Source organism: Eurypyga helias, unplaced genomic scaffold (genome assembly GCF_000690775.1).
Source record: "Eurypyga helias isolate BGI_N326 unplaced genomic scaffold, ASM69077v1 scaffold14662, whole genome shotgun sequence".
Lineage (NCBI taxonomy): Eukaryota > Metazoa > Chordata > Aves > Eurypygiformes > Eurypygidae > Eurypyga > Eurypyga helias.
Window position 1 is genome coordinate 26,938 of NW_010235461.1, and position 16,009 is coordinate 42,946.

Consider the following 16,009-nt stretch of genomic DNA (forward strand, 5'->3'; position numbering starts at 1 on the left):
ATCAAATCATTCTTTTCTAATTTGCTAAATCAAATAGTTTCATTAAATCTGCTTTAAATGTTTTCTGTGTTTTTTTGTTTGTTTGGTAGGTTTTCTTTCCCCTCAGCCGGTTCAAACTTCCCCAGTGTTACATCTTCTTGAAACATGGACTATTCTCAATAAACCCTAAGAATCTTTCTTTTCATTCACACATATACAAGTATACCAGATCTCAATTCCCCAGACAAACAGAAATTACCAAAAACCTTAGCGTCATGATGAAAATACGTGATAGTCATTCACTATCGGTGGAAACTCCCCCTACAATAACAAAAGAATTAACCATTTTTTGATGTTACATGATTAGCCAAAAGGAAAAATATCCTAAACCGCTGAAGAATCTGTACTTCTCTCATCTATATTTTCATTTATTCAGAGTATTGAGCTCATCAATGGTTCTCATTCAAAATAATCTAACCATTCCTCTCTTTTCTTCACTGAAAAGCAGGCATCTTCTGTTCCAATCAATGAAGGACGTACACAGTACCGTCTATCTGGCGGTGAAATAAACCTCTGCAAATTGGGAATTCATTAACAGGTACTATACAACAATAAAGAATCTGAGCTACCGGCTTTCCAGGTTAATTTTTTTTTCTATTTCTGCTATCATGGTCAATGAAATGTAAACACTTTACGAATGCTGCGGTACACATTGTTTAAATCAGCTAACTTACTAACAGTTGATTATCTTAAATCTGTGAAGTAAACAAGAAGAGTGAATATTAAAGACAGTAGCTCAGCATAAAGAATGTGATATGCCCTTGAACTTATAACACTGCAGTAAGCAATTACCTTAAAGAAGCCACCCACACAACAGAACTATGGCTTTGTTCCTTATCTTCAAAGAACAAGCCACTTGCATCTGGATCAAATCCTTTAAACAATACACGAACACACAACATCAAAGCACTTTCATTTTCTTCAGTTATTTAATTTAATTAGAGCTAATGCAGACATGAATTTAGACACTGATTGCTGTGTAGAAAATCCCCAGAAAACATGTTCAAGAAATTAATCAATTTGAGTTTAATTTTATAAAGATTTTTCTCCCAGTACCTGACAGGAGCGCCTCTGCTCTGTGCAGGTTTCAGCAAGACTGTCACAGTGCTGTCAGTTTGATTCAAAGGTGTTTCAAGTTCATATGGTGGCATAGAGGGTGCTAGAATAAGAAAAGAGGCAAAACCAATCATTATTCCTGTATTTCTTCTTTCAATAGCTGTATCTTTATTTGAATAGGTAATTTTAAAGACTTCTTCAAATGCAAAGGCCATATTATAGGTCTAAGATGCTTTCTGTTACAACACAAGTGTGAGACAACTGTTAAATAACTTAAGAAAAAAAGAAAAATACCACCCAACCAAACAAAGAAATCCCAGCTCACTGCCAGTTTCAAGACAGCAAACAGATACTAGTAGGAGTAAATTTGCAGAAAGTATTGAGAAGCCATGACTTGGAAGTAAAAAAGTTAGCACACGAAGAGCATCTGCAGATGTGCACGCTGAACTGACTACGGTTTATGAAACTGAGTCCAGCTTTCTCAGTATGTCAGTGGCATTAGGATGCACTCTCAGAACTTGTCATTCCTGGAATTTTAACTAGCGCTGTGACTGTCCCGAGTCTAATGTCCACCACAGACACAATTTACAATAATGATGCAGGATGATCACCATGAGGGCTTATCTTAGTTCAAAGCCACACTCAATAGCACTTTTGCAAACTGTGTGTTCATTAAGGAACTACAGTTGGGAATAAAACAAATGATGCCTCAGTTACTGTCTTTTACTGTTGCTACTTTTTTCAGTGCTATCATCTGGTGGCATTTTTATCATTATACTGAGTGGAAGGCTGCTTGGTTAATTGACTGTGTAGCAGTCTCTTGAATCCTTGTTGTCCATTTGGTAACGATGACACAAAATTAACAGATTTAAAGGCTACAGAAGCAAAAAGCGGTCATTGCAAGGATCTTTTCTGACCATGAGAATAATGCAGAGCAGTGATGTTCCCTAAAATATTTCCTTCTTGAAAAAGAAAATACATTTGGTGGGAGAGAAGATCTTTTATTTAGCAAGTTCTTCCAGTGGTTAATTCTACTTCATGTTGAACACTGAGACCTATTTGACATCTCAGTTTGTTTAGGTTCATCTTCCAGCCACTGGATACTTTGTGGACCATACTGATAAAGTTATTCAGAATATATTACGCTCCACATACAGATAATATCAACCTTCAGGCTCCTCTAGCAAACTAAATAGCTCCAATAATGTGGGTCTGTCTTTTAAGCCTATCTTCCAATCCTTTTCACCTTCCCAGTAGTAGCTGCATCTACTTCAAAGCTGCACGAACTTGTCTCCTTTATTCATACTGCCCTGTATATAGATCAGTAAGGATTGCTTTTGAACACTTTTGTCCACATATCTTCAGTCTGCTGTGAAAACATTAACATCTTCATCACTTTTCATTGATATTCACCAGTTTTGAAATGCTTCACAAATAAAAGAAATAGTCTTCAAAAACCTCCCTGTAAGCTGAGAGAGTTTAATTCTATCTACAATCCTGGACATAAAGCACAAACATCGAGATTAATCATTATAAGTAATTTGGGTACCCACTGTGAGAAGCCTAGAGGCATAATATTCCACAGTGCTTTAAAGATTCAGACACGATGTTCCCATTTTTCAGTTCTGCTGTTTTGAACATCCAGAACTTGTTTACATAATGCCCCATTTTCAGGTTGACCATCCTGAAAATAAGGGGAGCACAGAGTAACTGCATCTCCAAAAAGCTCTATGAACTCTGAATGTTTCTGGAACACTAACTTCTTGCCCTTGTTCTCCTGCCCACACCTTCCCAAGTCTTGTAATCTTCCTAACTTACGACTCCAAGGTCCCTACCTGCACTCTTTACTCATCTTAGTCTCCCTCCACCAAAATTGTTTTCTTGTCCAGGATATGAGTTGTGGTTCTTCCAGTCTCACCTTTTAGCCCTGGCTACTTTTTCCTCTTCTCCACAGACAGCGGACATTATCTATTCTTACACTTTTCTCTTGTCCAGGTTAGGACCCTTCCTCCACCTCAGTGCCCACACGTAAAGAAGAAGGAACTTATCCATAAACAGAGAAAACAGAAGATACTCTTCCTGTTCACAGTTTTTGCAACAGAAAGCTTAGAAGCACTAAAAGGTAATGCCCTTAGAGGCTGTATCTGTGTTGGGTCATGCCAGGTTGATGAACACACAGGCAAGGCTCTAAAAGCTTGGCGAACTTAAATCTATTTAGTAATGATGTCATCAGTGGTGACATTTGCTGCTCAATTCTGTCAAGTTTCCACCATTTGTGTGCAAACTACAACATTTACAAGTTGTCCAAACCTGGATAGTTTTTCAGAGTGATGCCTCAAATTAACGTCTCTCTTCTTGCTAAATATTTAAATCCCTGTTTGAAAGCACTTAAGTAATGTCTTGGTCACCAGAATTTTTCATTATATCAACCATTTTCCTGAAATGGATGAAATTCTTCTTAGCGTGAAAGGCAGCGTACAAAATTTCAACCCGCATAGCTGACTTTTTCAAAGTTATATGCAACAGAAAACAGTCTTCTAGTAGAGTGCCCATCAATTTAGACAGCAGGCACTGCTACGCGCTCTGCTTTTGGTAATACGTATTTACATACAGATCACTTCATCCATCACTGCCAATCACACAGCTATGGAATGAAACATGGCAACTGTTTACAGTACAGGATAGTACTATACTACTCAAACACTTAAGACAGGCAATTAAGAGTGTTTCATTCAAATGAAAATGCAGTCTAGAGTCTGACAAAGTAAAATGCAACGACTCAATTCAGAAATTGGTCAGAACATACTGCTGCCACCTCATCTATTCTAAAAAAAATAGTGTAGCCTTTTATCCATAGATGTTCTGCATTTCTGTTTGCATCTCTCCGAAACTGAGAGCACTGCCCACATCAAAAGCGTCAAAGCCACACAGTGAGCCAGTGACATCACAAGCCAATAGCACTGCCAAGCGGGTACCACATTCAAAAGTTAAAATTTCAGTTGTGATTTTTCAATGATACTAAGAGATCTGCATTCTGCTTCTATTTTAAATTCATCAAGAAGTTGGCTTTATCTACCCAAAGACAAGTCACAAACATTCCCTGTTAGCACAGCAGTGAACACGAAGTAATGAGAGCGTGGGGTGCAGACAAGACAGCCTGCAGAACCTCGCTGCCTGGGAGCCTGGAGGTTAGTCTCATTCCCAAGCACGCCTGCAATGTCTGTGTACACTACTGAGTCTTAGTTGGTGACACAGCAAATTTAGAAAAGAACAACAAGGTAAAATCCAGCACTATTCCCAGATGCTCAGATTATCTTCCACTCTCAACACTCTCCTTCCTTCCTCATTCTAACAAGGGCTGACTATGCCATCCTAACTCATATCGAGTCTTGCTGTATGGGAAGTTGATTTCTGACTGAGAAAGTTTCTGCTCAGTACAGGAAAGGAGATGGAAAATGAACCCCATCATTACTGATCAGTGTTAATTATGTTTAGACTTTCTATAAAGAATAATCTTCTTACTTGAAAATCTAAAACTTTTTTTTTTTCCTCTACAAACACCCATACTGGCAATAATTTCCACCTTGCATTAACTGCCTTTTCCAATAATAAGAAAAAAGAAAACTGCTCTGATTAACACTTGTTACTTTTTTTCATTCCAGTGAGGACAGAAAATGAGTGATGGGGAAAAGTACAAAGAATGAGACTAAATGAGAAAGAATATTATGTACCCAAAAGCCTGCCTTTATCCTTTCTGAAAAGCAAGGTTAACCACAAATAGATAAGGTAATTTTCTGTCAATATTATCAAGGGGCCATAGTTCAACTGGCAGTTTAATTCCCAAGAAGAGTAGAGAGAAGTGAAGAGTAAAGGGACTTCAACTGTAACCCTGCAAAACATTTTGTCATCAATTACATTCGCATTTGAGAGTATGTAATAGTATTGCATCTCATCAGCCAGAGAAATGGACTGTTCCTCTGCCTCTGGGAGGGCTTTAAAATACTGTTCATGAATCTGCAGAGTGACAGAATCATGCTGCTGTTATCTGAAAGCCACTAGTCTTGATGTTCTTGTCTAATACAGTTTCATCCCCACTTCAGTCCACACGCCTGCTCGGAACATACGCAGGCTGGCAGTTGGCTACACTTTCCAAGAGAGCACGAGATACAGCGCATTTCTGCTCTGCTCTCAATTGTTCATGGCTCATTAAAGAGATTTTCCAGCACCGTTACTGTACTAATTTAGAATCATGTCAAGGCTGACTAAGCTCTGAATGGAACCCTCATCCTCATGTCCAAAAAACCCTATGCTACATGTTGCAACAGCAGCTGGCACTGACTGCAGGCACATAATTCATAGGGCTTCTTCGGGTGATAAGTTACAGTTGTGAATAGGAATTTCAAAGCACGAGCCCATATTTAAGCGCTTGAAAGTTTTTCAGATACGCTGACGTACGTCACTGACATCTTCAGGGCTGAACGTCTATTTTACTTCTTCAATGTGCTGCTTCTTCAAACAAAAAGAAGTAAACAACAAAAGAATCGCCCATGTCATTATCATAAACAAACAATAACATTCTTTAATTGAGTACCTGATATTTTAGTGGTGAACTGGTTTGTGATTGGAGGTCCAAAGCCTTTAGCCGTGCTGGCTCTGATGGTAAAAGAGTAGGTAGTGCCAGGATACAGTCCAAAAAAGAGATAGTGCGTTTCATTTCCTAGCTTTGAGACTCGTCCACTTTGATTGGATAAATCTATTTCTGGGTCAAAGGAACTGACTGCTTTGTAGGTGATCTGCAAAAGAGTAAGAAAGTTATAAACTGCCTTGAGCAGATGGACAGAGATTGCATCTTTATCCAGTAAACCCTTCTGATGTATGCGCTGTCAGACATTTTATGATAAGCTATCTTACCCTCTTATACTCTTCAAATCCCGAATCCCACGAAGGGACACAGAAACTCAGCCATAACTGGTATGAGTTATTACTCTTACAGATACAGAGACTTACAGGCAGCTAGATTACAACTCTGAAGGATGGGTTCAGGCTTACATTAATTCCTTCAAGATGCTGGCTTTACCAGTGTCATTTTATGAATTCATCTTACTGTTGGTTTTGATCAACAACCATAACAAAACCAAAACAACCACGTAAAAACAGATAAGGGAATAACAGAAGGTGTAGACTCCAGTTCCAGCTGACTTCACTATAATTACACTTCTGCTCCGAGTAAGATTATCCATAAAAAGATGATAAGGGCAGCTTAAGGCAAATTTTTCAGAAAGTGGGTAAAGCTTGTATTTTAGTCTGAAGCTTAGCTATTGTAATTGCTAATTTGGAAGCGTTCAGGTTATGATATCGTGCCTAGGTCAGATTCTCATTCAGAGGAAAGGAAAGATAAAATGTTAAGTAATATATGCAAAGTGTATATTCTATCCTCAGTTCTTTGATTCAAACAGTATTTTTAGTTTTCATTAGAAATGTTAATATAAAGTTCACAGCAAAACTTGATCCAGATTTCTTCTATTAATTACTAATTTCCATGCACTGTAATGAGAATTTAAAAATAAAAAATCCATTAAAAAATTAAAAAGTAAAGATGATTCATCCCTCCTTTTTACTTTTAGTTTCATTTGTATGTGAATAATTCCAACATTCTTAATATATAAAGTGATAATTGACATTCTTTTTGCTATATTTATTCCATATCCTTATAATTAAGAAGACACATAAAACAATACATAGAAGCATCTAAGCAGCAGCATTACACATCTTAAGAACTTGCAATTTCCTAAAACCTCTGACTTAATGAAAATTGATTTTTGTGTTACCCTTCCAATATAACATCAGCAAAGTGTAATAAATTACAATTAGTAATAAAAACATTGATATTCTCTAGATAAACCCTGACATTATTTCAGTAGATATAGGCAGATGCTCTGTAATTCCTCATCCATAAACTGGATCCTTAAAAACTGCTCAACTAAACCCTCCCAAATATAACAGAAGACTACCAAATAGCTAAACTTGTATCAGTAAAGAAATTAAGATTAGATATTGCCCAAAAGAACCCCCCTTTCTGATGGAAGGTGTTCTGTCTGCTTGTGGGAGAGTGGGTCACAATTTTTTTTTTTTGAGATTTTAAGACAGGTTAGACAATTGCATCACAACTATGTTTTATATATAGCTGATCCTGTTTTACCACAGACACATGGCCTAAATGGCCTCTTGCAGCTCCTTTTAACTCTGTTTTGTATTTCTATGATCCTTAACTGGATTTTCCAAAATCCCACTTAAATTTTATTCAAAATAACACCAGGCTATTGGAAACTCTGCAGTCTATGTTAGGTTCTTATAAATCTCTTGCAGCATTTAGCTATTAGATAGCTAAGTGTCTGACGCCCCATAACGAAACAACACTCCTACTTGTAAGACTGTTCATACTTCTTTTTTTTTAAAACTGGTTTCTTACATCCCCCATTGCTAATACCAGTTCAGCTTTGCGGTCATGAAAAAAAAAGAGAGGGCACGAGGGTCATTTTCTCACTGGATGTTGACTGTTTGTATCGAATTTAGATGAAGCCTTGCCCAAAGGACTAACCACTTTATTCCTACAACTGCAGACCTGTACTGGTGACAGAGGAGCAAAATGGTGTAATTTGTCATTATGTCATTTCTGCATCTAAAACTTTTTTCTCTAAATATTGGTAAAATAATTGGATTTGCACTTAGTTTCACAATAGCGACGAATACTTTAATCCTTTATACGTCAACGCCCAGTTTTCCTCACCACATATATTAAAAGACTGTCTCCTTCAGGCACTAAAAAACAATGCCTGGCCTCAGGAAACAGACTAAGTTAGGAGATTTCTAACAACATAGGAAGTTAGGCACTCAGAGCAAGAAATGCTACGCAGAGGTGAGACTGTGCTTTCTCTCTGGGAGGAGGAATGCAGACTCAGGACTGCACATTAATTTCATCTATCTGCTGGGATCAAGACCCTGGGACCTCCTGCAGAAAGGAGGTGTCTGCTGCTGTAGTCTTACGTCTCATACTATAAATAATGGCTACCAGCTGAAGAGCTTGCTCCGGACAGGGCAGCCTTGCTCCTAGGTCTGACTCAGGCCTACATACTGTGAGTTTTGCATCCCCCGAGCTGTGTGTCTTCAACTCTAGCCTAAAGTACCCTGTGCTCTCATACTGGCTTTCCTCCTGGCAGTACAATTCTTCTGCCCCTGGTTGTGCTCAGTCCAGTGGCCGGTGACACATGAATGGAAGGAGAAGCGGCTCTGCGCCCGTCACTCCTCTGCAGGCAGATTATCACGAACAGGGGAATCCCGCAGGCTGAAATGCCCCCTACCCAGGCATACTCCCCACTCAGTTCGTGCTCATCTGCTAGGCCATCTCTGGAAGGCGAATGCCACGAGCAGCACAGTTTTCATAACCATACCAACTGTGGCATACGATTGTGTAAGAGCAGCTTTAGCGGCTATGCTTTTTAGATTGGAATTGTGGACATACACGCAGCCAAGGCTCAGATGCCTCTTTGGCTTCCAACAAGGCATCAGCAGGAGCTAGACACCTCAGTTCACAAGCATGGGTGATTTGGAACTGTGCCAGGTGCATTACCTTGACAACACAAGGATCAGCCGGAGAGGGGCCAACTGAGACATCATGGATGATCTAAGTCAAGCTATAAACCACAGGCAACTGGAGTACATCTAACTTGTCTCAATCTTACCCTGTGAGCTACTTCAGTCAGCTAAAATATACCAAAGTATGCTTTTGTATTTCACTTGAACTGTACATTTAAAATAGGTAAAGTGTCCCCGTCATTCATTGTGTATATTTGTTGGCCCCTAGGTAGTTTACTAGTTGTATTTATAAAAACTCTGTCATATGTTTTACGCTTATAAGCAAATCAGGGCAGAAAAAGTATTGACCAACAAGCTTCCAGCAACTAGGTGTCATTTCATATTCAGACGGTTGATGTGACGGAGTTGGCATCTTTAAAACAAGGGATAGTTTGGTTGCATTACTCTGTAGGTTATCTTTTGCTTAAAAATTCATTAAATCAAGTTTCTGATTTAAGTGATTGCCTTGTTCCCTCCATCTCTGCTCTGAGGTGTATTAGATAAACAATATAAGGACAGACCTGTATTTCCCTCTCAATATTCTCCTCACTGTTGGAATGCTGGTTTCTTTTGATGTTCAGAGACTTGCACTGTCCTGCCTACCTTAGAAACTCTGGCCAAGCTACTCTCTTCCATCTCTGAATACACCTGCCTAACTCCCATTACAGCTGACAGAGTTATGTATGTCTGTACATTTACGAATGAACTGCACGTATATAGTGCATGTGCTCCTCAGCAATGTAATTATGACATTCATGCATGTTTGTAAGTAGAAAGATGATTCACCACTGTGTGTTTCTAGGTACATAAAGCCTAACATCAATAAAAACATTAACATATGAACTAAAACATTCTGATCCCTGAAGATAGGCAACTGCTGGAAATAGCTGGAAAATAGTTAGCTTCATAAAAAAATAAATTCATCCTCTTTCGTAACATTTTATCCTGTTACAATAAAATAGTTTTCAAAACAATATCAATAGGTTATCATTCAATTTATTTTTTCTTTTACATCGTATCTCGTTTAGGTGGGTTTTTTTGAACAAAGCATTTCAATACCAATTTTGTAGTAAGGTCAGGTAAGAAGCTTAACAGTGATTACTGTGTGACAGCTTAATCTGTGCAGTCTTTTGTCAATTTTTCTAAAAGGTATTCAGGCAGAGGTTCCACAAGAGGAAAAGCAGCGATTTTTAGACATCTAACAACATATAATTTTGTTGAATTTGCATTGAAAAAATGCTAAATTTTTTTTTAATTATGCCTGCTTGTTTCTATTACAATAGGCTTCCTGTACTGAGCCTTATCTAAATGTGATGTTGACTGTCACCACTATGTTATGTCTCCTACTTTTTTTTAAATTCACTAAGATCTGTCTTTCAATCTTAAATATTTGATCCACATTACCAGACAGAATGATGTATCACATGGTTCTAAAAATAGCAGTTTTCTTAAAGCTGACAACCCAGGGGCATTCTGGGTCCTACATTATTCAACCTTACGTTATACATTTGATTTTATTACTTTGTAAGTGTTAATCTATTCAAAAATGAAGACTAATTTTACATAAACTGGAAAAAAATTCACTTTCTTCCTAATTATGCACTTCTGAAAATCAAAACTATACATAAAAATTAAAACATGGCAAAATGTTAGGTACCTCATACAAAGTAATCACACCATATGTTTGCGCTGGCTCTCTCCACTGAAGAAAAATCTTCTCTTCAAATGTGCTCCCTTGAATGGATTCAAGTGGAACAGCACTAGGGACTAAAGGATAAAAAAAGGAGAAAACACTGGTTTTAGAAAAATTTCAGAAGGAGACACTCTGCTTAATATTTGCACTGTTATGACATAAAAAAACATCCCACTGTTATTTCCCCAAGACAGAAACAAAGGCTGGGGTAACTCAGGAGGAAGATGGTTTATTTAATGAGAGCGCTATTACGGAAACATAGGTGTCACCTTCGGCATAAGAAGGAATTGATGAGCATTGCGCTTTTCCTGCAAAACACTTCTGATGAAAGAACAAATCAGCTTTTTGTAAGGAATTAGGTATCTCAAATATAAATCCTTGTAAATAAAATCCATTTGTGATACTTGCCTATCAATAGTGTTATTATCCCATAGTGAAAAGACATATTAAACACTTATATGAAAATGGACAAGCATTGAAGTAAGAAGGTATAGTTTCAACAGACTGAACTAGAATGGCCAGTTTGGAAAGAAGAGCCACATGTTGCACAGAACAGCAGTGCTCACTAACATTAGCCCTTAACCTACAACCAGGTGAACACAAGAAAATTATGAAGCAATCAAACTGAAAATCTGTTGTTACTAATTTTTCTTAAAGTCTCTTAATTTATGAAAATGACCCTGAAGACTAAGGGATGCCAGAAGGTTCTGACAGGTATGCCAACTGCCCTCAGGTATCTACTTCTGTCTCCTGTTTGTTCTACAACCTTATTCCTGAGCCAAACTCAATGCAGCTTTCAGAGAAGGAGATTTGCAAACAGCACATGGACAGATATCTGTGATTTTGCTTTTGTAACAACACTAACGATTGCATGTGAAAATCCTGAAAAATGCACACAGGACTGTTGTGAGGCCACAGGCACTGATGGGTTTGCACTTTTCACAAACTATGTGAAGATCCGGTAAGAAGATATACTTAACATTTTCATAGAATTAGGGCATGGTTTGGGTTGGAAAGGACCATCTAGTTCCAACCCCCCTGCCATGGGCAGGGACACCTTCCACTAGACCAGGTTGCTCAAAGCCTCGTCCAGCCTGGCCTTAAAATTTTGCATATATTAGAGGAAGAAAGTGGAAACTACTTGCTGCAGTGGTGTGCTGGGTTCAGTCAGGAAAGAGTTAGGCAAGGGAGGATTTGTGAGAGCGGCTTCGAAGCTGTGTTCCTTGATGCAGGGAGCAGCACTGATAAGTTCTTAGCTGGCACTGGGACCTGCACCAGTTTCAAGGTCTTTCTCCACTTCTGATACTTCAGCTGCATTCCCAGCTCTCACTGTCTCGCTACTGGTCCTGTATGGACCAGTAAGATTATGTCCTTAGGGCAACCTTAAGTTTGGGCATTAAACCTTGCTTCCAAGTAGGAGAGAACTGATAAAACTCATTTGGAATCGTGGGATTAATGATTTATGTGTAAATGGAGAGGAATTAAATACAGTGTAAATAAGTTGGAAGTATAGCAAAGCACTGTGGTTACCCTCTAAAGTTACCTGAAGGCCATAAACTCTGAGCTGTTATGTCATAAGGGAGGTCAAACAGTCACAGAGGTTTCCTAGAGAGGTTGTAGGATATCCGTCTTTGGAGATACTCAAAACTCATCTCTACAAGACCTTGAGCGATCTGTTCTCACTCAATCTTCTTCGAGCAAAAGGTTGCAGTAAATGAGCTCTGGAGATCCCCTGCAACCTACATGATCATGTGATTCAAATAGTTATGGTGATTATTTGGGTTAGTATACTCTGTGTTGTTACATCCAGATTGATGTACCTTACTGAAAGTGTATGGTATACAATAAATTTATAATTTTTGTCCAAGTTATTCTCTCAACCCCAGATGCTGGTTTTTAATAGGTCTTGGAATAACATGGAGTTTCATAGGCCCAGGAATAAGAAAATATTATGCAAAATTTTAGAGAAAAATACATTAACAGCCCAGATAACAATAAGGTCTTTAGCTTTGCCATCCTACAATTGAACCAGATCAAAATTAGAGGATGACAGCAAAATTAATTCTAATTAAACCATATTTTGTTAGCTATGCTTTATCAAATCTGTTGCATTAGCAACCATACATTCCTAAATTGTTTAATTTATTCCCTCATACATTTTGATTAGAAATCAGTACTGCACAAAACCAATATAGCATATATTAAATTATTTAATAGGTTTAAATGACAGACTTCAAGTATTTATTATGAGAGGAACTCGTCATTGCTGAAGCTTTTTCTAAGTACCTTTCCAACATGTTTGCAGTAAATCTATCATTGATATGGAAGAAAACACAAAGCCATTCCTGTTCAGACTGCCAATGATAAAAAGGGGAGGAGGACAGATCTGTTATATAAAGCAACACCAGTCATTTGATACCGTTTCTGTGAACAGTAGGCTTTTCAAAATGGCTAAAAGCAAGGTCAGAAAACCTAAGGTACACTTGTAGATGGCCCTAAAGGGCTATACCTCAGCACAGAGTGTTCTGGAAAGGTGAAACTGACTCCTACTGCATGACCAATTCAACAGGGAAGCCCCATTTTGGTACTGTAGCTAACAGAGTTCCAGAAAACTCTCTGCATGAGTAAGCACAATAATATCATGGAGGACTTAGGAGGATGGCATAACCTTTTCCTGCAGTATCACAGAGACACAGTAGCCAATTCCGCTGTCCATACATCAAAAAAAGACACTCACACATTATGTTATTTCTCAAAAAGAGATCCGAAAACCCAATGTTAGCTGAAAATCACTAAAAGAAAAGGAGTATCTACATATTTGAAGGTCTGTATATGGAACATATTGTATGAATAAGCAACTAACAGTGCCCAGTGGTTGCAAGAATCAAAGCTAGAGAAATTGAAACTGGAAATGAGGAGCAAATATTTGATGTTGAGCATATCATTCAGTAGAAAAGCTTACAAGGGGATAATGTGGACAATCAGATGAAATTTCTTCAAAGTGATACTGGAACTTTTAAGAGGCAGAACATAGTTCAAGCACAATTTATGAGTTTAATAAAGAAACGATTACGTGATGTGGGATGTTATAGGTTATGTAAAAGATCATTGTAACACTTTTAATGGACCCTTTACTGCCTTAAGATTGCTGATGGTGGAAAATCTGTTACAGATTTTAGTGAAAGAAGAACATGCACTTGTGTAGAGAAATGTTTTGACTATCAGGTTGTATGCCTGTACAATGTATATGTATACGTAAATACATAAACTCACCATCCTCATCAGTTTGTACTACAAGTTCTTGGCTTTCTTTTCGTCCTTCGGGATTCATTAGAACTAATTTGATGCTGACATTTGTGTACGGTGATAGATTAGTAATTGTGTGCTGGGGATGTGAACTCTCTGTATCCCAGCTTACTTCTTCTCTCACTTGCTCTTGTCCTCCAGCCTGGTAACGGTAATGGACGGTGAGGTTGTACCGATGGCAACGTGTGACATTATATCCAAATGGTTCCCAGCAAATAGTGATTTGTCTAGATTTGATCTCCACAACCTCCAGTTTTTGTGGCCCACGCACCGGATCTGCAAAATTAGCAACATAATTCTGGTATGATTATTTATTGATATATTGTAATAGTAAGTAGCATGAGTAATACAAAGTTATACAGTCCTATAAATATGACATAAGCAGAAAAAGAAATTCATTGCTTTATCTGTCATAGTGGAAATGACAATAAAAGTATAGGTCTCTGAAAAAACGGAAAAAATACACAGTGAGAAAAGGAGAGAGAACTGGCTTTGATGAAGAATGAAGAACAAACAAAATCCGGAGAGTTTTTGTGCTTAAACTCAAACTGCATGATACAGTTTAAATGGCACTTAGTATTTACCTATCTGTTGCTTGCAAAAAATAAGCATATCTGTTTTTTTAAAAATAATTTGTGTTAACACTTTTAGAGCAAAAACCTTCACAAAACAAGTACCTAAAAAGAAAAGGTAATTTTAGGGAAAACTTGCAAATACCTGGTGATTTTCTCCCAGGACTGTTTTATATAAAGAAAAAAATCTTAGGTGGTTCTTCAGCTATTTCTTACTCATTTGTTTTTTTAAGTTAGACTGAATGCAATTACTCAATTCCTATTTGGCCACAACATTAATTTAATATTCCAGTTTCTTTAAAACAGTCCATAGGGTTCTTTTCCCATAAGCATGAGTTGTTAATAGCTTTTTGTTTTGGTTTGGTTTTTTAACCACATCTAAAATACACAGTGCAAATATCTTGGTCTGTAGAAGTGCTTTAGCAAAGAATCAAAGAAACAGCAGGAGGCACATCAGCCGATATCCCACTGCATCTGAGCCTTCCTAGAGATTTCCCACCAGCCACAGATCACATCTAACAAAAATCCTGCCCCAAAACTTACAGCTCTTTATATACAAGAGCCAAAGACTGTGCTTGATGAAATTAAATCTTCCTCAGGCCAACTGGTCCCAGCAACTGAGATTGAAAACTGAACCCATATTTCCACCATGTGACAGCAAAACCACTGAGTTGACACATACCTCATATTCCAAACACTGTCATTAATAGAGACATTATACATAGTTAGCCATAATCTGGGGCTTTTTCATATTGGAGCCCTCAACAAGATTAAAGACAATGTCTGGTTTTATCCACTGCTTCACTAGTTAAATGCTTAGAAGACTTTTAATGAGCTAGAAGCCTCTTATACATAAACAAATTAATATGCATCTTTCCTCTTTTATGTTTATTAATCAACATGTCTTCACTAGGAATGTTCTAAACAATTTACACAGGATTTCATCTTTTTACTTTTTTAATAAAATCCCTGCATGCTTGAAATATTTGTTCAAAGATGTTATTCATCTTAACTCCTTGAAGAAAAGGTGTTGAAGAAATTGCTTGTTCTAACATCTACAAAGCAGGGTAATTTTTCTTCTTTTAAATCCTCCAGCTTCCTTTTTTTTTTTTTAATTAATTGCCACTCTCCAACAGCGCTGATCACCAATACAGAATACTTGCCACTTGGCGACAAAAGGGCAAAGCAAAATAAATTCAACAGCAGATCTAATCCTGGTTTCCATTCCAGTGACGAGACTGACTGGTAAAAATGTCCGCACCAAGGATAAAACAGCATAGAGCCATTTACCTGCTTCCAACCTCAGATAACCCCAGTGAAGAATCCTGGTGTTTGGGATACTTTCTATTGCTACAACAAATAATCAGAAGCAAACCTCAAAGGGGAGAGAGTCCTAAGAGTTTCACATCTTCCTGAAGCATTTACTTCTGCATCATTCAGACAAAAAATTCATGGAAAAGGAGTCTTCCTTTTTTTCTTGGTTTCCTATCAGCTTCTAAGCATTTCTTCATTTAGGTGAGACTGAATAGCAAAGGATATTTGATGGTTATTGTGTAACTGTAATGCTACCCCAGCTGGCTAAATGGGACTAGAAAACCAACAAAATTGAGGTGACCCTGACATACGACATTAAGCACTTGAACAAAGCTCCTAGCTGCAAGGATATGGAACAGCCTGCTTAGTTCCATTACAGACACATCAGAAAATTCAC

General features: G+C 37.8%; 1 protein-coding gene across 1 annotated transcript; it reads right to left on the bottom strand.

Annotated features, from left to right (window-relative positions):
* Nucleotides 1-831: 831 nt before the first annotated feature.
* LOC104505979 (receptor-type tyrosine-protein phosphatase mu-like) lies at nt 832-14,024 on the bottom strand (the record flags this gene model as incomplete). Its single annotated transcript, XM_010146764.1, has 5 exons — nt 832-913; nt 1,016-1,198; nt 5,687-5,888; nt 10,385-10,494; nt 13,694-14,024. Coding segments are annotated over 5 exons (908 nt in total), but the record flags the coding sequence as incomplete, so codon positions are not given.
* Nucleotides 14,025-16,009: the final 1,985 nt, after the last annotated feature.